A 20,571-nucleotide genomic window follows, 5' to 3' on the forward strand; every position below is an offset into this window, starting at 1 on the left:
TCCAGGTTATGGGCTGAGAATTGTGGAGAAAAGCCCACACCCCGGCTGGGCGCCGTCTGGCGTTTGCTTGTCTTGATCCCGATGATTCGGAAGAATTTGCCGACTGGTTCCACATAGTGGTACTTTGAACCAGATCGCTTATAAGAGAAAAACGGGGTGGAGGGTTTGGAACGGTACTGACTACCTGAAGCCAAGAAACACTACGCTGCATCGTGGATGACGGTGCTGAACGGCAGTCGCAACGCTCCACTTACTGCGGCATTTTATTCTGCCATGATAGCTTTAATGTTGGGGCGTGGGACACATAAATCCAGCATGCGTGCCGCTGAAAACCCTGTCCCTCTGAACTGAATTCCATAGTCTCTCGGCTAGATTGCAGCAATGCCGCCCTATTCTTCATATCTGGGCGCTTTCAGCGTCTTTGCGACGGCCGCTTTGGGCGAGTCGCGATCGTCATGGACTCTGGGACAGGGTATTGAAGTCAATTGGCAGTCGGGTCCCCAACAACTGTCGATTGTACAGGCTAATAAGACCCTGCTCGCTACCGTACCTGGCCAGAGCTTCCTCAGTGCAAGTGCTGGAAAAGACCAATGGGCCGGTGCGAATGGCAATTTCAACTATACCAACGTCGATCTCAATCGTTGCCAGGGTCAGAATGTCACTGGAATCACTCACTCTCTGCGTGGCGATAGTATCAGTGGTGAGGATGTGTCCATCCAGGGATACTTGCAACACTGTGGGGATCAATCTATAGGGTATAGCATAAGCTTCTGGGTGCCCAAGGCCCTTCCGGATCGTGTGGCTTTCAACATCAGTGTCGAGCCCGGTCACAAGCGCATCTCTCCAATGAAAAGCTGTATGTGACCTTTGGGTCCGATGCCTCGGAGGACTTTTACGGTCTAGGTGCTCAGGCATCCTTTGCGTCCATGAAGAACCAGACTATCCCCATCTTCACCCGTGAACAGGGTGTGGGCCGTGGCGATCAGCCCATCACCGCGCTTGAAAATTCTCAGAGCTGGTTCAGTGGTGGTAATGAATTCACGACCTATACTGCTATCCCACAATATATCAGCTCTGCTGCGAGAGTTTTCTACCTTAGGGAAGAAGACACGGCCTTTGCTGAATCGACTTCACTAAGCCCAATGCTGTGACTGTGCGATACGATGCTCTGACTGTTGGCGGACACGTGATGCAGGCGGATACCATGCTCAATGCCATCACAATGCTCACCGATTACGTTGGCAAAATGCCTACCTTGCCCGAATGGGTCGATCACGGCGCCATCTTGGGTATTCGAGGCGGACAGGAAAAGGTGGAGCGCATCGTTAAAGAGGGTCTGAAGCAGGACTGCCCTGTTGCGGCAGTGTGGCTTCAAGATTGGTATGTTCTTCGAAAGCTTGAGCCTGTTGGAGAAACTTCGCTAACATCTGTAGGTCTGGCACCCACTCTCAAGAAGCACCATACGGCAACATGCAGATTTCTCGTCTCTGGTGGAACTGGGAATCCGACAGCAAACTGTACCCGACCTGGACTGAATTCGTGCAGGATCTTCGTGAGGAATATGGCGTTAAGACCTTGGCCTACATCAATCCCTTCGTTGCCAATGTCAGCTCTAAGGCCGATGGTTACCGTCGCAACCTCTTCCTCGAGGCCACCAAGGGTGGATATATGGCTCAGAATTCGACCACGAATGGCACCGCCATCATCTCCAGTGGCAAGGGAATCCAGGCCGGCATTTTGGATCTTACTAACCAGAAGACACGCTCGTGGTTTGCTGATGTCCTCCGCAAGCAAGTTTGGAACGCCAACATCTCCGGTGTCATGTGGGATTTCGGAGAGTACACTCCCATTACCCCAGATACCAAGCTGGCCAACATCTCTTCAGATGCTTATTTCTACCACAACCAATATCCCCGTGACTGGGCCATCTTCCAGCGCTCTGTGGCCAAAGAAATGCCCCTATTCGACGAGATGGTCACATTCCACCGTTCTGCTCGCTCGGCTCTAACCGCCACCTGAACCTGTTCTGGGTCGGAGATCAAACTACCGTCTGGGGCGTCAATGACGGCATCAAGTCTGCGGTGACCATTATGGGCCAAATGGGTATTTCTGGCTATGCTCAGAGCCACTCTGACCTCGGTGGCTATACCACCGCCTTCCACCCACCTACCATGGCCAACTCATCCGGCGCCATTGGACGTTCGGCAGAGATCCTCGGACGTTGGGGAGAACTGGCCGCAGTCTCCAGCGCGGTCTTCCGATCTCATGAAGGAAACGTGCCCGAGGTCAACGCTCAGTTCTACAGCAACAGCTCCACATACTCCTACTACGCATACAACGCGCGGATGTTCAAGAGTCTCGGCCCCTACCGCCGTCAGGTCCTGAACACTGAAAGCAAGACCCGCGGCTGGCCTCTCCTGAGAATGGCAGTCCTTTATCACCCAGACGATGCCAAGGCCCGCCAGATCAGCTACCAGAGCTTCTACCTCGGCGCTGATCTTTACGTTGCTCCAGTGTTGGACCCCCAGACTACCAAGTTGAATGTGTATCTACCCGGCACTGACCGACACCGCACGTACACCCATGTCTGGTCCGGCAAGACTTACCACGCTGGACAGACTGTGCGTGTTGATGCGCCTTATGGAAAGCCGGCTATGTTTGTTGTCAACCATGCGCGTAGCCCTCAGCTGGATGTCTTTTTGAACTTTGTTCGCAAGGAGAATGGAACGGTCATTCGTGTTTAGATATTGAGCTACCTTTACTAAATTATTAGCGAGGAATTAAAAATAAAGTACCCAGCCTCCAAGAACTGAATTATCTTGACGCTCTAGTTGTTCATAACTGTTGTAGTACCCGACGTGGCCTTCCTGAACGTAAGATTATGTATGCGGACCCAATACTAGCCTCAGTCTCAGTCTCCTAGTCTTGTCTCGTAGCGCAGCGGCAAATCTCAGAATGCACTGTAAAGTCACCCTATGCGACCTTGAGTTGGAGAATAAAGCTTCTTGTCATCTTTGAGTGCTCGGGGTATAGAGCATTGAGTCAGGTTGAAGTGAACACATGAAGGTCGTATATGCAGCGGTAAAGTCTCCCCAACGGACACCACCACGCCAGTGGAACCCCTTGAAAGATTCTCTAACACCGTAATGGAAAGCAAATATACAGAAGAACTAAAGAACAAAACCAATATAAACAAACGCCAGTATATAGTCGTAGATTCCAGCCATACCCTTCAAGCCAGTTGCCGAATATATCAACAACCGCCGATTACGGAGCCCCAGTCAGCATTTCTGACTGATTCAGACAGCTTGTCCAAGTAAGGTGCTTATTCAGAACCTAATCTGAAGTGCCTTGACAGATTAGTTCACTAGAGGACCAGCTAGTAGCGAATACCTGGCTTCTATTGGATCATACTTAGCCTCAATTAACTCGGCATGCACGATCTGCATCTAAGATTATACTTGATCTCATTGGTTGTAGCTTGGATTTCGCATCTATAGCTGTATGTACATACCCCGTACTCCGTACTCCGTACATGGAAGGCTGTGCTGCGCTATTATACTGATCAGGGATGATCGGTTTGTTCACTAGGTTCCTTTGATTCTTCTGGAGTCCTGTTCCCGATGGGCTATGATAGGAAGACAACAGGCAACTGGCTTCTACTTCGTTTTGATATATTATATCAGGATTGTTGGTTTTCGCTCATGTATCAATAAGTGTTCTAGAGCTCTCCGGTTTGAAAGTGATGAAATGGGGAGATCTGTGGTTATTTCACTTGGAGCACGACTCTTATCACATCATGAAGTCAATCTATGGATTTCCGTTGAAAATGTGTTTTGGACAGGTCAATGGCGATGTGTTAAATCAGGTTGAAGAGTTTTGACCAGCTGGCTGGAGATATTCGAAGCGTCGATGTGAGGTTCTTGAACTCTTAGTCTTACGGAGCTGATTCCACTACATGACACTCTTACGACAAATGCTCAGAAATTGCTTGAACGTGGTATAATGAAATTAATTAACTGGAATATAACAAGGCATCATGGTACAGTCATAACTTTTTCCCAAATCCCAATGCACATTACATTTACTTCTGGTTCTCGGGGCGAAGGGCACGGACGGCCTTTCCAGCGCGCCAGATCTCGAGATCACGGATGTCCTGCATCTCCTTCTCGTACTTCTCGCGGTAGTCCTTCTGGGAGTTGTAGTCCAGAGAACGCTGGGTCTCGGTGCCGTCACGCACGCTGTCGTAGAGCTCGTTGAAGAGGGGCTTGAGGTTGTCCTTGAAGCGGCTGGACCAGTCGATGGCACCACGACGGGCGGTGGTGGAGCAGGCAGCGTACATCCAGTCCATGCCGTTGGCACCGATCAAGGGGTAGAGAGACTGAGTGGCCTCCTCGACGGTCTCGTTGAAGGCCTCGGAGGGGCTGTGGCCACGCTCACGGAGGACCTCGTACTGGGCGAGGAACATACCGTGGATACCACCCATCAAGCAACCACGCTCACCGTAGAGGTCGGAGTAGACCTCCTTCTCGAAGGTGGTCTCGTAGAGGTAACCGGAACCGACAGCAACACCCATGGCGATGGCCTTCTCCTTGGCCTGGCCGGTGACGTCCTGGTAGACGGCGATGGAGGAGTTGATACCACGGCCCTCACGGAAGAGAGTGCGGACGGTACGGCCGGAGCCCTTGGGGGCGACGAGGATGACGTCAACATCCTTGGGGACCTCGACCTTGGTGAGATCCTTGAAGACGGGGGAGAAACCGTGAGAGAAGTAGAGGGTCTTGCCCTTGGTGATGAGGGGCTTGATGGTGGGCCAGGTCTCACTCTGGGCAGCATCGGAGAGCAGGTTCATGACGATGGAACCCTTCTCAATGGCGGTGTTAACGTCGAAGAGGTTCTTGCCGGGAACCCAGCCGTCCTGGACGGCCTCCTTCCAGGAAGCACCATCCTTACGGACACCAACGATGACGTTGAGGCCCTGGTCACGGAGGTTCAGACCCTGACCGTGACCCTGGGAACCGTAACCGATAAGGGCCAGAGTGTCATTCTTGAAGTACTCCTGGAGCTTCTCACGAGGCCAGTCCTCACGCTCGTAGACGGTCTCCTCGTGACCAGCGAAGGAAATGTTCTTGACACCACGGACGGGAGTAGAGGACAGAGTCACACGGGGGAGGGCATTGGCAGCAGCCTTAGCCAGGGCGGGACGAGGGAGGGCGGCGGAGACGACGGAGCGAGGTGCGGCAACACGGGCCAGGCGGAGGGCGCGGGGGAGTCCACGAGCAGCCATTGTGAATTGATATGGAGGAATTGAGGATGGAGGAAGGGCGGATGAGGGAAAGAGGGGAGATTGGAATGGGATTGATAGTAAAAGAGAATGGAGAAGAAGAGAGAAAGGGGAGAGCTGGAGGTGGATGTGACTCGCATTTTAAGCTGGTTGCTGGGGTCGTCGGGGCGACACGTGATCCGGAGTTGCTGCGGACCTCCCCGGCCGATGTCGGATTGGAAGCTCCCTGATTGGCGGGGACAGCTCGAGCGGGATTATGTCAGCCCTCGATCGGGGCCGTTTTTGTCGTGCTAGAGGCTTCCTTGTAGTCATACTCTATCAGCCCGCACCTCGTTTCCGTGGAACGCTTGGAGCTGTCCCCCCCGAAGTCGAACAATTAGTCTATGACAGAAAGACCCCTGATTAAACACATGGTGAGTCATGGGCTAGAATCTCCGATCTCGAACCAGGATTTGGTTACCCCACGTCTTTGTTCGCGATGTCTCTCATGCTACGAGTCCTATACTCCGGAGTCCGTACGTACAAACAATGGTCCATGCACTAACCCCAAAACAGGCCAGCAAACACGATGCCTCAGGTGTCCGGCGGTAACTCTCCACAAAACCATCGCCAACGGGCCATATCATCAGAATTCGCGAGGAACTTCTCTCTGCTCTGTTAAACTTTGCCCGCTGCAGCTGGTAGTCCCCACTCCCCATCATATTCTTTTCTCCTTAGTGGGTAATTTGGGTGATCTGGCAATAGTCTTCTCTTTTATCATCCTGACTATTTCCTATTTTACCCCCCAATCCTCGCTATGCGTTGACCATGACTTACTTATCCCGACTCGGTAATATACCAATCATTCAAACCCGGAAAGCGTTGCTTCTCCTGGACTTTCAAAATGACTTTGTGCGACAGTCGGGGGCTCTGCATGTGGCCAACACTGCCGAGTTCTTGGAAACGCTCCCCCAGTTAGCGAGCGCGTTCCGTCGTACTGGCGAAGTCATCTGGGTACGCACGCAATTTGAGTCGTGCCGACCATGGATCGGCCCAGACGAGCAGGAATATGTCGTGTTGGCCCCCGAGACGGCTACCAAACGACTTCGGTCGGATAAACCCCCTGGTCCAACAAGCGTAGATCCCCAAGACCCCGTGGATGAGGAGGCGTTTCTGTCGAGCGAAACATCCAAATGTTGTCGCCCGCAGACGCCAGGCGCACAGTTCCCCGCGCCTATTTTAGCCGCCATTGATGCCGAGTCGGACACCCTGGTAGACAAATCGGACTACTCCGCCTTGCAAAGTCAAGGTCTAATTCTGTCCCTCCGCACTCGTTTTGTGACGGAATTGTATCTGTGTGGCTCTCTGTGTAACGCGTCGGTGTATGCCACCGCTCTCGATGCCGTTCGGCACGGCTTCTCCGTCACCCTGATTGAGGATTGCCTCGGTTTCCGCAGCTTCTCCCGCTATGAGGAAGCAATGCGACGCATGGCCGACATATTCGGGGCCAATGGCATTACGACGGAGGAGCTCTATGAAGAGCTCGACTGGCAGGAAACCGACGCCATCGCACGGAAAGGCGGAAACAGACCGGTTCGGAATGCTACGTCCTCTGGGATTGAGGGGGTCATGGATGATCTTGACGTCAAGCCAGCCAAACCCGCGAAAATGGAAGAACCTGAACCAATGCCGCGGGTTCCTCCCCCCCGTCCTCTCGATGCCAGTCCGGGTGAAGACCCTCTGGAGGATCATGATGATATTTTGGCTTCAGTGGCTCGCACCCGCCACAGTCGAGCGGCGGAGAAGGCGCAGAAGGCGCGCGTGAAAGCGCGCCGAACGCAGAGGGTAGATTCGAAAACCGAATCCACATCGCGCATTGAAAGTCGACGAAGCACGAAATCCAAACCGTCGCGCGATATTCGCAAACCGGGAGATGCGATCGGGGAGGGCGATTCGCGTATCGTCTATGATTTGGATCTTCCCGCCAATGCTTTTGAACAGATCCGCACGGAGGTAGCCTGGCAGAAAATGTACCACATGTCTGGAGAGGTTCCGCGTCTCGTCGCCGTTCAAGGGCAGCCACTGTCGGATGGCTCCATCCCCATCTATCGCCACCCTGCCGACGAATCGCCGCCATTGCAGCCCTTCACGACCACGGTGGACCGAGTACGCATGATCGTGGAACGCATCCTGCGGCATCCCCTGAACCATGTCCTCATTCAGCTCTACCGTGACGGGCAAGACCGTATCTCAGAGCATTCCGACAAGACTCTGGACATCGTCCGTGGGTCCTCGATCTGCAATGTCAGCCTTGGCGCGCAGCGGGTAATGGTCCTCCGTAGCAAAGCCCAATCCCAGGAGGCCGAAGAGGGGGAGTCCAGTCGGGCGACACAGCGGGTGCCGATGCCCCATGAATCCCTTTTCATTCTTGGCGAGAAAACCAATATGCGATGGCTCCACGGTATTCGTCCCGACAAACGCCCCGACACGGAGAAGTCCATGGAAGAACGAGCTTACGGGGGCGAGCGAATCTCGCTCACCTTCCGCCACATTGGCACGTTCTTGAATCCCGCCGGCGACACAATCTGGGGTCAGGGCGCTGTGTCCAAAAGTCAGGACCAGGCCAATGCTGTGATCCATGGCAATCCCGCGGAGACGGGGCGGCTCATTCGCGCATTCGGGGAAGAAAATCACGCGATTGACTTTGACTGGGACGCCGTCTACGGGGCAGGGTTCGATGGGGTTAACTTTGTCACTGCGTCGGCGAACAAGCTCGTCGCCGGCGAAGATGTTGTGGCCAATCTGCGAGTGCTGCTCTGTCTGAGTGAGCATGGCATCCGGTACAATCTGGAGACCCCCAGCAGCGGGCGGAACGCTGGACCTTTGTATGTCGATACGGACGGCACCAAGGTTTCTGGGGATATCAATATTCTGACCCACTTGAGCCAGCGTTCTACGGAGTCAAACCGACCCGGGGTAGAGCCATTGCATGGGGGTGATCGATTCGCGGAGATTGACGAACTCTTGAAGAGCTGGCGTGAGCATCAGAAAGAAGAAGAAGAGGGTCATCTGCGGGCTTTGGATACATGGGAGCGGGCCCTGATTGGCAAGTATTATTTGAACGGGCCCACGTTTGGGCTGGACGACTGTGCACTTTGGCCGGTTTTGAGGGAGATTGTACAAGCCCGTGGGCCATTCTCAGTGAAGGCCTATCGCAACTTGGCCCAGTACTACCAGCGGGTCGAGAACCGTGGCTTTGTCAAGAAATCGCTGGAGGAGTTGAGCTAATCATGTTTACACGTTGGTTCCGATCTATTTCACGATACGAAGTTATGAAGACCATGGCGTACCTATAATGCCGACGGATCTGGAATCTGTCTTTACCCAAATTGTCATTTGGATGCGTGGGTATCGAGAACTATATACATAATACGCTATAGCATATTCCCTGCCAATCCACTATTTCGCCACAAAGCATTACCATCTACAGACAGTCGCCCGGGAAATCCGTACTGGTCAAGACATCCTTGAGCGCGACATTGCTGCATGCCACCGCTTTCAGGAACGCATCCGCCACGACCTGCGCCCCTTCCGGGCTGGTATGGGTGTGGTCATTGGGGTAGTAGGAGTTGACCGTGTCCGCCCCTAGTGCCTCATACCGGGCGGCCACGTAAGCGCCGTGGTCCACATAGTCCACGCCCGCCGTTTCGGCCGCCAACCGAGCGTACTCGACAAAGCGAGACGGCGAATAGACATACTCGCCCGTCTCCCAGACATTGTTCGGGGTCTGGCTGGAGATAAGGACCTTGGCTCCTTTGCCCACGAAGGTCTTGGACGCGTTCTCCAAGTATGCTGGGAACGTGAGGACGGTTTCCGCTTGGCCGTCGTAGACGGTCTCGCACGTCTCCGAGCCCGTCCCGGGGCAGTCGGTGCGACCGTTGTCGGTGCTCAACGAGCCCCCATCATTGTGTCCGAACTCAATCACCACGTAGTCACCTTCTTGCAGGACGTCGGCGATGGCATCGAAGCGGCCTTCGCGGGTATAGGAGCGGGCGCTACGGCCGCCGATCGCTTTGTTGGAGACGGTGACAGATACGTCGTCGACATAACTTCCCCACCCTGCATTTGTCAGTTCGCATTCCACGCGCGGTGCTGTTCGGGGCATTCTCACCGTCGGTGCCTGACCCGCCGCCGTTTGCAGCCATGGTCGAGTCCCCAGCCAGATAGATGGTGGCACCCAGGACGCCGGGAAGAAGGGACAGCGGCAGAAGGACGGATCTCATGATGGAAATCGAGATATTCTGTAATGAGAGTAGTAGTAATAGTACAGTGAAGAATCTATGGACAATCAACTACAAGCACACGACCAGCTCCAAGCTATTTATACCCAAGGCCAAGTCCACACACAACCCCTGCCACGGAATATCTACATGTAGAAACGGAAAAAAGGCCCAGGAGTACAACCCAAATCAAAATAAAAATTAAAGAACAAAATAAAATAAAAACACCCATCTCCAACCTCCCAATCACCACCACCCCCATCTCAGGTACCAAAGCGTATCAGCCACGGACCGACGGAAGTTTCACCCCTTCTCCTCTCCAAACACACAACGCCGCAGGAGCAGACCCAACCCCACCCCTCCGTCACTTCTACATAGTTTAACCAGTACTCGGGGTCGATCTCGTCGTACCCCCGTCGTGCATAGATTAGCCCGCGGTTCTATTTGTGGGAACCGACGCCCCGTCCCTCCCCCGCATATATTATTAGTGGAAAACGGGGAAGCTTATCCGCTCCGTGAAGAATCACTCGAGTGACGTGCTTGCCCTTGTGCCCCCGCCTTGAGCAATACGAGGCCCTTTGCTGGTTTTTTCCACCAACGGGTTATTGTTCGGGGATGTGGAAGTTCGGGGTGTTTTGGACCGAGGGGATGTAGGTATAGTCTTCTAGTAGTTATATGGTACGGGGTGTAGGATGGCTGTTCTTGAGTAGAGAGAGACTGGTATACGAGGTCAATCAATAGGTCTGATGTATGATACAGTACTATCTAGTCCCATGCAATATACCCCGATATAGATATCTACAGCAGTATCGATGGTAATGATTACAGCTTCTCAAACGTAGGCTTCCTCTTCTGGATCCCCGACAGCAACGCCGCACTGACATCCTTCGTCTGCAGCGCAGCACTGTTCCAGACACTCGTATACCGAAGACCTACATAGCAAGTCAGCACACTTTCGCAAACCCTACCCAGCCAGTACCAACGCAACAACAAGAAAGACATATATCAAAAATAAAGGGAAAAAAAAAAGAAGGGAAAAGGAAAAAGGAAACCTACCATCCTCCACACTCCGATCCCGACTCCAGTTCAGAATATCCTTCGTCCCAAACACAGCAACCGGACTCTTACTAGCAATCAACCCGGCGATCTCCAGCGCCCCCTTCACCACTTCCTCCTTACTGCCAAACACCTGACTCACAAACCCAACCCGCTGCGCCTCCTCGGCCCCAAACACCCTCGCACTCAGCGCCACCTCCTTCACCCACCCGAAATTCCCCACCACCTTCGGTAACCGACTCAGCGTCCCGATATCCGCCGCCAGACCGATATCCACCTCCTTCACGGCGAACTTGGTGTCCGCAGCACAAAGCCGCACATCTGCCGCCGTGGCGATGTCGACCGCCAGCCCGAGCGAGAAGCCATGCATGGCCACGATGACGGGTTTCTCGCAGCGCTCGATGGCCGAGATGCAATCCTGGAAGGAGGTGATGTGGCGGCGCAGGTGGAAGGCTTTGCGGGCGGGGTCTGTTTGGCTGTCGTCGTCCGAGGAGAGAAGGCCCTGGCTGGCGGCTTTGACGTCCAATCCGGCTGTGAAGGCTTTGGGGCCGGCGCCGGAGAGGACGATAGCTCTGACGGCTGGGGAGTGAGAGAGGTGGTTGAAGATCGTATGGAGTTCGAGCCACATGCTTTTTGTTTTCGTGTGGTTAGCTTCTGGGCTGTGTTTCTGGGGGTGGGTTGGAGTTACGCTTCAAAGAAGGAGTTCATTTTGTCGGCACGGTTAATCTCGACGTGCGCGACATGTTCTTGGGGGTAGGTTATGTTGAAGTATTTGGGGTTTAGGGAGGTCGTCATTTTGGATTCCTGCTTTGTGTTGGGTATATGTTGGTTTTTGGTGTTATTGGTGATACCAAGGGTTGACTGTTGGGCAGTACAATGAAGGATATAGATTGGAATGATATATACAGTGCCAATATACTGATATGTACAACAATGTGGGTATATGCAGGAGAAGAATTGAGGGCGTGGATTGAGGATGAAGATGATCTGATAACCGTCGGTTGGACTTCACATGCCTCGGTTCACGGAAATGGTCCACGCTTTCGTGGTTGTATCCATGGATCGGAGCATTCCTCCAGGCTATTACTCAATTCAGTAGAGGGGGTAGTTATAAGTTCTTATGTTGTATGTCATATTTGGAATGTTCATGTTCATGGTGTATGTGTATGCATACTTTTGTCTACATGTTGTGTTGTTGACTTGCATTGAGTTGGATTGAGAGGGGAAATGCACATGATGTCATTTGATCACATAATCATTTATGTGGCTTGGCATTCACGTGGCTTAGTCAGATGTGTATACTTCGTCAGTTACTACGGGTGTTCCTACGTTTGTAGAGCTTTACTGGAGAGAAATTCAAATAGAGAATTAATTAAGACAGTGAACTGATAAAGTACAAAGAGGCAGAATTAAGAAATGCCAGCAAATCCATCATCCACCACCACCACACTCCAGAGTCAAAGGAATGAAAACGAATCAACATCTTCAACTTCAACGACTGAGGTAGACCTTTTTTTTTTGGTTTTTGTTTTTTCGGTCGAATTAAATAAAAGTCAAACGGGAAATTATCACTGTCGGTGATGCTCAACCTGATTGCCCAACTCCCATGCTAGGTCGTAACTCGTTTCATCTCGCGGCTCGTTTACTCGATGGTGATCTTCTTGCCAGTGTAGGCAGCAGCCTTAGGCACGACCAAGGACAGGATACCATTTTTAAGGCTGGCCTTGACGTTTTCCTGGTCAACACGAGACGGGAAGGTGAAGGTGCGGTGGAATTCGCCGACAGAGCGCTCGCTGACCCAGAAGCGAGGCTTGTCCTCGGCCTTGGTCACTGCCTTGCTCTCGCCCTCCGCCTCCTGCGTTTCGCCGGCCTCAGGGGTATGGTATTCGCGCTCAGAGCGGCCCTTGATCACGAGGGTCTGCGGGTCAGAGAATTGAATGTCGATGTCCTTCTGGGCAATGCCAGGGAGTTCACCGTCGAAGTGGTAGGCATCGTCGGTCTCACGGACGTCGAAGCGAGGTGCGAAGGAGCGCACGCTGGACACCTGGCCACGGCTCTGGCGGTGAGTGTCGTAGTCGTCCAAGAGACGGAAGAGAGGAGAGAAGTCGCCAGCGGTAGGCATGGTTCGGAAGAGAGACATCTTGGTGGTTTGTTGAGGTAGGATGTTTAGAAGAGTAAGTAGAGGCAGGTTTGTTCTGGTAGAAGTAGTAGTGGAAGAAGTGTTTGGTTTGTAGGCGATTGCTGTTGTTCTTGTGTTTGATTGCTGTTGTTCTGATGGAGAGAAGTGCAACTCGACGAGGCCTTGTGCCCCCTTATATGTCCTGTCAGCCATGTTCCAGAAACTGCGATTCACCAACAGCTGACGTGCTGGTGGCATCACTTCAGGATGACCTGGACGGTGCCTGAGGTGTCGAGACGTTTCGAGCTTCCACTGGGCGCCTCTGGTTGGTGCGGGAGCCTTCTGGGCGTTTCGATGCGGTCACGTGATGGCGATCGCCGTTGGAACCGTTGGAGCAACTGCGCTTCCCCAGGTGGAGTCTCCGTCCGGCTAGAACCTTGACCCTTGGATAGCCCGTACCTTCAATCATACGACGTCTGCAGTGCGATCCGATTTGATTGGCTGTGAGACCTCTAGATGGCGATTCGTAGTTTGGATATCTAGAAAGTACTGTACACTCTTCGCACTCGTCACCTGGTTCTGGACACTTCCAATGGACAAAAACAGGTAATCCCATGCCAGGTCAATACATAGAAGGATCTTCTATACGTCAACTCCAGTTCTATGCGAGCACTAAGCAAGGAACAATCAATACTGTTGGCAAGCTTGAAATTCCTCGGTCTTTCTCTTGATGCCGATCCGAGACAATGCGATGGGAAGCACTGAGCCCGTCGTTGCCACTTCCTTGGACCAAATCTTCCTTTGTATCCGCCCTGTTGACCAGGGTGAGTCATTGGCCGATTACATGATGGGCATACGTGGCGCCTCGTGAATTCACCATATGGGGTGTTCTCTTTCGATTTTGGTAGTTGTATAACGGTCGCGATGTCGTACGACACTTCGAATCATCCTCATCCCTCTCGGGTATAACGACAAAAGGATGGCGTCGGTGTGGATGCAATGCGATGGAGATATATTGAAATATCCAAATTCATTCATCGGATTCCGACTCATCGGGTTGCATGACTTTTTCATCCAGTTCCTGCGCGTCGTCAGTATAGTGACCAACCGAACCGTCTTCTGAAGCATACCCTTCCCAGCCGGATCTTCAGGTTTTGCAGTTGGCTTTCCTTGATAACCAGGTGGCGGTCATCATCTAGGTCCTCCACGATGTAGTCGTGTCTTTCTTCGTCGTACTTCAGGATAATGGCTTTCACGGATGGATCGCATTCGATCAGGACTCCTGTCGGAACCTCATGTTAGCTCGGTCGGAAGGGATGGTAGAGGCCATATGCGCATACCTCGAACAGCACGTGGCATTTTGGTAGATTATAGGGCGGTACAAATCCAGTAGTTGATCAAGCGGGTGCGTAAATGTGTAGCAAGTCGCAAAAGCGATAAGATCACAATGATCGCGGAGAAAATCTGCAGAACATCTTCGGCCTACCGCCAAGACCGTGTCAGGCACCAAGGCTGCGAGGTTATGCTATGGACTCACCGTTCTGTAGAGACATATTCCATCTAGCAAGAGATAGATTTCTGAGCATATATACATTCTTTGAATTTATTTTAATATGAATTACTTGGATATTGCCTAGTGTACCGATATTCTGGGATATCTGGCATTTTGGTTGTAGGGGATGTGAAATAGGGTAGGCTGGCCTGTAGAAAGATATATATCTTTGAGTTGTGAACAGTAAGATATAGAAGATTACCGGTCGCCACATCGCAGAGCCTTGTGTAAGGATTTCTAGCCATCTTTAACATATAGTACATGCTTAACAAATACATCCAACCAGAAAATACTCCTCTAACCCCTCAATTGCTCTCAAAAACTTACATGGAAGACTGAACTCTGTCCAGCGTCTCTATGATTATCAGCTAGCTTAATATTATTAACTAGATAGCAGGTTTTCAACAATCGGCCGGATGGTGTAGTTGGTTATCACGTATCGTTAACACCGATAAGGTCCTGGGATCGAGCCCCAGTCTGGTCATTGCTTTTTGCTTTGCAAGCACTCACTTGCTAGTGATTCTACGCATCTATCTCTTGTCTCCTCTTTCATCTTCTCTTTTTATTCTCTTCCACCAATGCAACACTTTTCCTTTCACTACCCCACGTCTATTTCCGTGGTACATCCTAGTATCTTGGCACCTATCAACCGTTGTTGATCCTTGATTATCTTATCTCCGGCTCTGATTATAAATGCACATCCGGCGCCACCCCGTAGTGCTTATTTAAGTATTTGTGCATATTTCCCCAGAAAAGCACGTGTGAATCCTCTTCTTGCACGTCATCTCAATTGGTAGCGATATATGCCCAATTGAGGGGAAATTCGAGGCCTTCTTCCCGACTACCTTCCAGTCTTTCAGAGCCTTATACCATGGTTGCAGAACAACATACGGAGGAATTGCCCTCGGAGGCAACGCCTCTCCTCAATAATTCGCCGGCCGAGTTAGACAAGAGCAATGTTCCTATCTCATTCCCCAGAGGTTTTACAATTGTGTCGGCAATGGGACTTCTCCTCTTCACCCAAGGTATTTCCGACCTAGCATGCAACCGCCTTGGGGCTGCAAATGACTGAGCCCGTTCATAGCTACGAACATGTCCATGATGACAACGGCCCAGTCGGATATTGCAGCAGATCTAGACGCGTTTTCAGAAACAACATGGTTTACCTCGGCCTATCTAGTATGTTAAGCTCATGGTAATAGCCTGTGCAGAGTCTCTGAGTTAACCCACCTTTATCGGTAGATAGCACTGTCTAGTGTCACCCCACTTGCTGGTCGACTCTCCCAAATATTTACTCCCCGTGTATACGTTCTCTTCTCTTGTGCACTTCTATCGATAGGTCTTTTCATCACCGCAGCTGCTGGAAATCTCACCGTCTTCCTTCTAGGGCGGGCACTTACTGGATGTGGAGGCGGCGGTATAATGGTCACAACAATAATCCTTACACTTGACCTGACCAGCAAAAAACGGAGAGGGTTATACATTGGGCTGATCAATGTTGGCATGACGACCGGTGTCTCTACCGGTGCGGTGCTGGCTGGATTACTAACGCCGGCTTTTGGATGGGTACGTTGCCCTAATACAATCTCTCAAGAGTCTCACTAAAAATTCCACCAGCGCATTATCTTCTGGTTTCAAGCACCACTTTGCCTCACCCTGGGCCCTATTCAGTACCTTGCTATACCCCCTAGTTCAACGGATAACGAGCCCCTCTGGGGTCGTGCCTTGATACGGAAACTGGCTAAAGTCGACTATGGCGGAGCCTTAGCTTTGGTAAGAACACATCGGCGAGCTTAACGTGGCAGCAGCCGCTGACTGTCCATAGAGTATCTCCGTCTTCTTGCTGCTCTTCAGCCTTGCCTCGCCAGAGATTCAACTTGCACCGTTGATCTTGTGTCTTGTCCCCTTCGCCGTATTTTTGTTGATTGAATCCCGATTTACGTCGGAGCCCATAATCCCGGTAGAAGTCCTTGGCATGCGAAGTGTTGTCTTGACCTGTCTCTCAGGCCTTGCTTCAATGATGGCCCGCTGGTCAGTTCTCTTCTTCACACCCGTGTACGCAATGGTCGTCCGAAACTGGTCGCCGGCTTCTGCCGGCCTGATCCTAGTGCCGACAAACGCTGGTTTTGGTCTCGGAGGCCTTCTCGTAGGCTGGTTGCATATTCGCAAAACCGGAAGTTACTATATGTGAGGGCTACCGAGTCATGTCCTGCTGCTACCAACCCTACTGACTCGTTCTTCAAACAAATAGTTCGAATATCATTGTTTTCTTGTCGTTTGCACTGGCGAACCTTGTCCTCGCAATTCTCTCAACACCTACCTCACCTACTATCGCCTATCTGGCCGTGACATTCCTTGACGGTCTTGCGGCCGGCGCGTTGATGAACTACAGCTTATCTCATCTCCTGCATCTCACCAGACCAGACGTGCATTATGTCGTGAGCGCCCTGATCGCCATGTCGAGAGGCTTCGCGGGAAGCTTTGGCTCTGCCATTGGCGGAGGATTCTTCCAACGCCAGTTGAAAACATCCTTGGAGACCGGATTCGCAGCCCATGGTCTACCAGAACGGGATGAACTTATCCGCAAGCTGCTCGGTAGCCCGGCCCTGGTAAAGAGATTAACTGGGGTTGAAAGGTTAGTCGCAGTACAGAGCTATGAACAAGCGGTTAAAACACTGCTGCTGGGAAGCTGTGTTCTGGCCCTGGCGGCAACGGTCGCCCAAGCGGGCACAGGCTGGAGACCTGCCCGGGATGATGGAAAAGTAAGAGATGATCTCGAGGATACTGGAGACCGGGAGTAGAATCCTACTTTTCTCTTTTTCGAAGACTGTATATATCGCTATGAATTTGTTTCTCGGTGGGTAATTTATGTCTGTTCAGGATAGTCGAGCGGCCCGATACATCGAAAGATGGTATCCTTTCATACAGTGGCGAATCCTGTCCAAGCTGTGCACAGAGGTAGTCACCATCTGAAACATATAATCCATAGCCATGAAGAGTGTGATCATAGAAAGTACAGAGAAGGTGGCCAGAGTCCATACAAAGGTGCGCAAGCTAATCATCCACCCGACAGAGTTAGGTCAAGTCGGGTACTATGACACAACCACCCCCCAATGAGTGTATGCTGGTAGAACGGAGTTGATTGTGATGCCACATGCCTGCATGACATGTACACATGGGAAAAGATATTGGAGTAGATTCGACCAAGGTAGTGCAGATGGCCATTTGCATGGATTACATTATCTCGGCGGATGATATCCGCAAAATCTGATTATTACAATCTCAACATCAAACTCGGCTCAACGGTTTTCTCCTCCCCCCTTGGGTTCTCATATGAAAGGGAATAAACCCTGAAATGATAAATAAAGCCCTGCAATACATAGTTGTCCAGCGTCGGTAACCCGTAACTTAGAATTCTGAGTCCATTAGACCTACCGACAACATGCTCTCGATTAACACCATGGCCGATTTCAGCATAACACCTGCTCGCCTTCTAATTGCGGCGGCAGTATTGCTACCGTACTTACTTCTTGTGAAGCGGCTTCGTTTCCAACGTGCCCGCAAAATCGAGGCGAAGTTCAACGGGCGTCCTCTGTCCAACATGACCGTGAAGGAAGCCCATGAGATCTTCCGCGAACTGCGAGAACTGGAGTTCCCGTATACCCTGCACAGCGCCATGAAGCTATCATTACTGAAAGTGAGTTTTCTTACACGAGGTTATGGTAAAATTTGAAGCTAATGTAAGGGGTCAAGACCGGGTCGATTCCTACAATGACCAAGTTGTTCGTCGCCACCCGCCAGCTCAACGAGAAGAATGCGTCCAAGCGGGCTGCGGATACCGAAGTGGTCCTCAATGAGGTTCATGACAGGGAGCCCGGCTCTGAGTCCCATCTAATGGGAATTGCACGGATGAACTACCTGCATGCTCGGTATCGCAAGGCGGGTAAAATCTTGGATGAAGATATGCTGCATACCCTTGGCTCTGCGGTTGTGGATATCGTCAGGGGTGTTGATAGGAATGAATGGCGTCGGTTGACGGATGTAGAGAGATGTGCCATTGGCGTGTTCCATAAGGCTCTGGGTGACGCTATGGAAATCCCTTTCACGTTCCTTCCTTCTCATGAGACTGGTTGGAAGGACGGGATACACTTCACCCAGGAGCTCTATGACTGGACGCTGGCATATGAGAAGGTGGCAGCGCAGCCGACAGATTCGACCCGGTACATTGGTCGGAGACTGATGGAGTTGGCCAAATGCAATATGCCTGCGCCGCTGAAGCCATTGATCGAAAGCGTTGTCGTTGCCAAATTAGAAGAACATAGCAGAATAAGTATGGGGTGAGTTTTTGGCGTCTGATATCTCCGTAAGAGCTATTTGCTAACCCCAGGTGAAGATTTGAAAAACCAGGTATTCTCGTCTCTATATTCGCAAAGAGTATTCTGGTAGTGCGAAAGTTCATACTGCGTTATCTCAGCTTGCCCAGACCGGATTCCAAAGCTGTGCATGTTTTGAGTGATTCCCCCGATCCGACCACGGGGCTGTATACATGGAATCTCTGGATCGAGCATCCATGGTATATCAAACCCACCTTTAAGCACAGATGGGGACCAAAGGCCCTTCTAGTACGGCTCTTTGGGAATGGGGCTGTCCCTTCAGAGGCTGACTCGTACAAGGAGTCAGGGTACGACCTGCGGACCATTGGCCCTGCAGCGCAGGAGAAAAGAGGACAGGATGAGATGGAGTCTATTTTCCAGAGCCTGAAAGGAACAAATTATGCTGCTGGATGCCCTTTCCATACATGAATTTGATAGAACCTAGTGATAAGATCGACTGAACTCAGTTGCGTCCTACGGAATAGAAAGTACTACGTTGTCTACTGAATTCGGTGCGCTTTGCTAAGTTATCAGTTGTTGACAGCTGATGAACTATTGCAAAGTCATAATAATGCATTCAATTGGGACTAGGAGAGTGGATATAGGGCTATAGGCAGAACGAAAACAGAATAAAAAACCAATAAAGATTGAAATCCGATAGGAGGAGTTCTAGTAGCAGGATCCATTCGTTGCGTATTCTCTCCAACCAGGGAATTGACAATGACCCGCACACTGTTGTTGGTGAGTCCCAACAAAAGACTCTAGCAGCGCTTCATTTTCCCGATAAATAGTGGGCAGCCCTGGAAGCTAGTACCCTCTCTCCAAGTCTTTTTTGTCATCTGTGGTCTTCTCTGGCGAACAAGTTGCCTAGTGCTAGAACTATCGACAAGATGATACTTGATAACTGGATACTCATTACACTGTGCATCCTTGTCGCTGCATATAAAAACCTACCCTTCGTGTGGTTTGTGCGTAACACACCCCATAGTGCACTAATGCACTCCAATCTAACATCCCAGCAGATTCGTTTCCTCCGAGCTCTAATCACACGTCTTTTCATAAACCCAATCACACACAAGGAACTCAGCCCAGAATGCCTTTTCCTCCCAGCAGTCCACCGTACGCGATCCCCACTCACAGAATGCGACTACAACATCCACAAGTCCAACTCGACCTACTTTACTGATCTCGACATTTCCCGCGGCAATCTGAGTCTCCTGCTATTCAGCCAACGCCTGTCGTTCCGCCCTACGCCAACGACCGCAGTCATGATCTTGAGCGGAGTGCAGATCGTCTTCCGCAGAGAGATTAAGCCCTACCAGCCGTACGAAGTCTGGTCCCGGGTTCTCAGCTGGGACGAGAAATGGATCTACATTGTGTCGCATTTTGTGAAGAGAGGCGCATTCCCCCATCGCAGGTTCTTGCTGCAGCCGAATACACCCGGGGACCGTACACGGCCGAAGCCTGGTAGTGATCAGTCGCCGGAGAAACAGGTGTTTGCATCGGCTGTGTCCCGGTATGTTTTTAAGCAGGGGCGTAGGACCTTTCCGCCGGAGCAGATGCTTGTTGAATGTGGTCTTTTACCTTCTAAGGATAGTATGTCTGAAGGAGAGGGAGTGGCTACGCGGAGCGGGATTGAAGACCGGAGAAAGAGGGATTTGGAAGCTGCGCAGTTGAAGGTCGGATGGGATGCCGTGCATAATACTTTTGATGGGGATGCTACTAAGGTGCTGGGTCGGTATACTGACCTCCTGTGGCGATGAGTAGGGTACTGGCTAGTGCTACATGACGCTCATAGTGAGTTATAAAGCAAGCATAGACTAGAGATAGATAAATAGACGAGTGAGAGGAATGGAGAGAGTTCTGGTAGTCTTTTTTTTTTTGACAACATTTGCCATCAGATTAAAGCCGGTGGAGATGCTGTTGGG

General features: G+C 51.5%; 11 protein-coding genes across 11 annotated transcripts; 6 read left to right on the forward strand and 5 right to left on the reverse strand.

Moving 5' to 3' along the window:
* Positions 1-381: 381 nt before the first annotated feature.
* On the forward strand, positions 382-2,019 carry ANOM_004873 (putative alpha-glucosidase; the record flags this gene model as incomplete). The annotated part of the gene is made up of 4 exons (XM_015550130.1): positions 382-856; positions 904-1,085; positions 1,139-1,380; positions 1,434-2,019. The coding sequence occupies 4 exons, from the start codon at positions 382-384 to the stop codon at positions 2,017-2,019; spliced, it is 1,485 nt and encodes a 494-aa protein (XP_015407456.1).
* A 71-nt stretch (positions 2,020-2,090) lies between these two features.
* ANOM_004874 (putative alpha-glucosidase) lies at positions 2,091-2,744 on the forward strand (the record flags this gene model as incomplete). The annotated part of the gene is made up of 1 exon (XM_015550131.1): positions 2,091-2,744. The coding sequence occupies one exon, from the start codon at positions 2,091-2,093 to the stop codon at positions 2,742-2,744; it is 654 nt and encodes a 217-aa protein (XP_015407459.1).
* A 1,340-nt stretch (positions 2,745-4,084) lies between these two features.
* Positions 4,085-5,287, reverse strand: ANOM_004875 (Ketol-acid reductoisomerase; the record flags this gene model as incomplete). Its single annotated transcript, XM_015550132.1, has 1 exon — positions 4,085-5,287. The coding sequence occupies one exon, from the start codon at positions 5,285-5,287 to the stop codon at positions 4,085-4,087; it is 1,203 nt and encodes a 400-aa protein (XP_015407460.1).
* Positions 5,288-6,091: 804 nt separating this feature from the next.
* On the forward strand, positions 6,092-8,551 carry ANOM_004876 (isochorismatase family protein family; the record flags this gene model as incomplete). The annotated part of the gene is made up of 1 exon (XM_015550133.1): positions 6,092-8,551. The coding sequence occupies one exon, from the start codon at positions 6,092-6,094 to the stop codon at positions 8,549-8,551; it is 2,460 nt and encodes an 819-aa protein (XP_015407457.1).
* A 196-nt stretch (positions 8,552-8,747) lies between these two features.
* On the reverse strand, positions 8,748-9,546 carry ANOM_004877 (rhamnogalacturonan acetylesterase RgaE; the record flags this gene model as incomplete). The annotated part of the gene is made up of 2 exons (XM_015550134.1): positions 8,748-9,382; positions 9,435-9,546. The coding sequence occupies 2 exons, from the start codon at positions 9,544-9,546 to the stop codon at positions 8,748-8,750; spliced, it is 747 nt and encodes a 248-aa protein (XP_015407458.1).
* An 819-nt stretch (positions 9,547-10,365) lies between these two features.
* ANOM_004878 (enoyl-CoA hydratase/isomerase family protein) lies at positions 10,366-11,394 on the reverse strand (the record flags this gene model as incomplete). The annotated part of the gene is made up of 3 exons (XM_015550135.1): positions 10,366-10,475; positions 10,600-11,228; positions 11,288-11,394. The coding sequence occupies 3 exons, from the start codon at positions 11,392-11,394 to the stop codon at positions 10,366-10,368; spliced, it is 846 nt and encodes a 281-aa protein (XP_015407454.1).
* An 847-nt stretch (positions 11,395-12,241) lies between these two features.
* ANOM_004879 (Hsp20/alpha crystallin family protein) lies at positions 12,242-12,739 on the reverse strand (the record flags this gene model as incomplete). Its single annotated transcript, XM_015550136.1, has 1 exon — positions 12,242-12,739. The coding sequence occupies one exon, from the start codon at positions 12,737-12,739 to the stop codon at positions 12,242-12,244; it is 498 nt and encodes a 165-aa protein (XP_015407455.1).
* Positions 12,740-13,748: 1,009 nt separating this feature from the next.
* tfb5 (TFIIH complex subunit TFB5) lies at positions 13,749-14,077 on the reverse strand (the record flags this gene model as incomplete). Its single annotated transcript, XM_015550137.1, has 3 exons — positions 13,749-13,799; positions 13,849-14,000; positions 14,059-14,077. 3 exons carry the CDS (start codon positions 14,075-14,077, stop codon positions 13,749-13,751), a joined length of 222 nt encoding a protein of 73 aa, XP_015407468.1.
* A 1,064-nt stretch (positions 14,078-15,141) lies between these two features.
* On the forward strand, positions 15,142-17,071 carry ANOM_004881 (putative MFS multidrug transporter; the record flags this gene model as incomplete). The annotated part of the gene is made up of 6 exons (XM_015550138.1): positions 15,142-15,295; positions 15,355-15,449; positions 15,513-15,836; positions 15,888-16,043; positions 16,096-16,457; positions 16,522-17,071. The coding sequence occupies 6 exons, from the start codon at positions 15,142-15,144 to the stop codon at positions 17,069-17,071; spliced, it is 1,641 nt and encodes a 546-aa protein (XP_015407467.1).
* A 641-nt stretch (positions 17,072-17,712) lies between these two features.
* Positions 17,713-19,072, forward strand: ANOM_004882 (uncharacterized protein; the record flags this gene model as incomplete). The annotated part of the gene is made up of 3 exons (XM_015550139.1): positions 17,713-17,967; positions 18,024-18,607; positions 18,664-19,072. The coding sequence occupies 3 exons, from the start codon at positions 17,713-17,715 to the stop codon at positions 19,070-19,072; spliced, it is 1,248 nt and encodes a 415-aa protein (XP_015407466.1).
* Positions 19,073-19,533: 461 nt separating this feature from the next.
* On the forward strand, positions 19,534-20,406 carry ANOM_004883 (acyl-CoA thioesterase; the record flags this gene model as incomplete). The annotated part of the gene is made up of 2 exons (XM_015550140.1): positions 19,534-19,611; positions 19,666-20,406. The coding sequence occupies 2 exons, from the start codon at positions 19,534-19,536 to the stop codon at positions 20,404-20,406; spliced, it is 819 nt and encodes a 272-aa protein (XP_015407465.1).
* Between the last annotated feature and the right edge of the window lie 165 nt (positions 20,407-20,571).

The sequence above is a fragment of the Aspergillus nomiae genome (assembly GCF_001204775.2).
Source record: "Aspergillus nomiae NRRL 13137 chromosome Unknown contig00111, whole genome shotgun sequence".
Classification (NCBI taxonomy): domain Eukaryota; kingdom Fungi; phylum Ascomycota; class Eurotiomycetes; order Eurotiales; family Aspergillaceae; genus Aspergillus; species Aspergillus nomiae.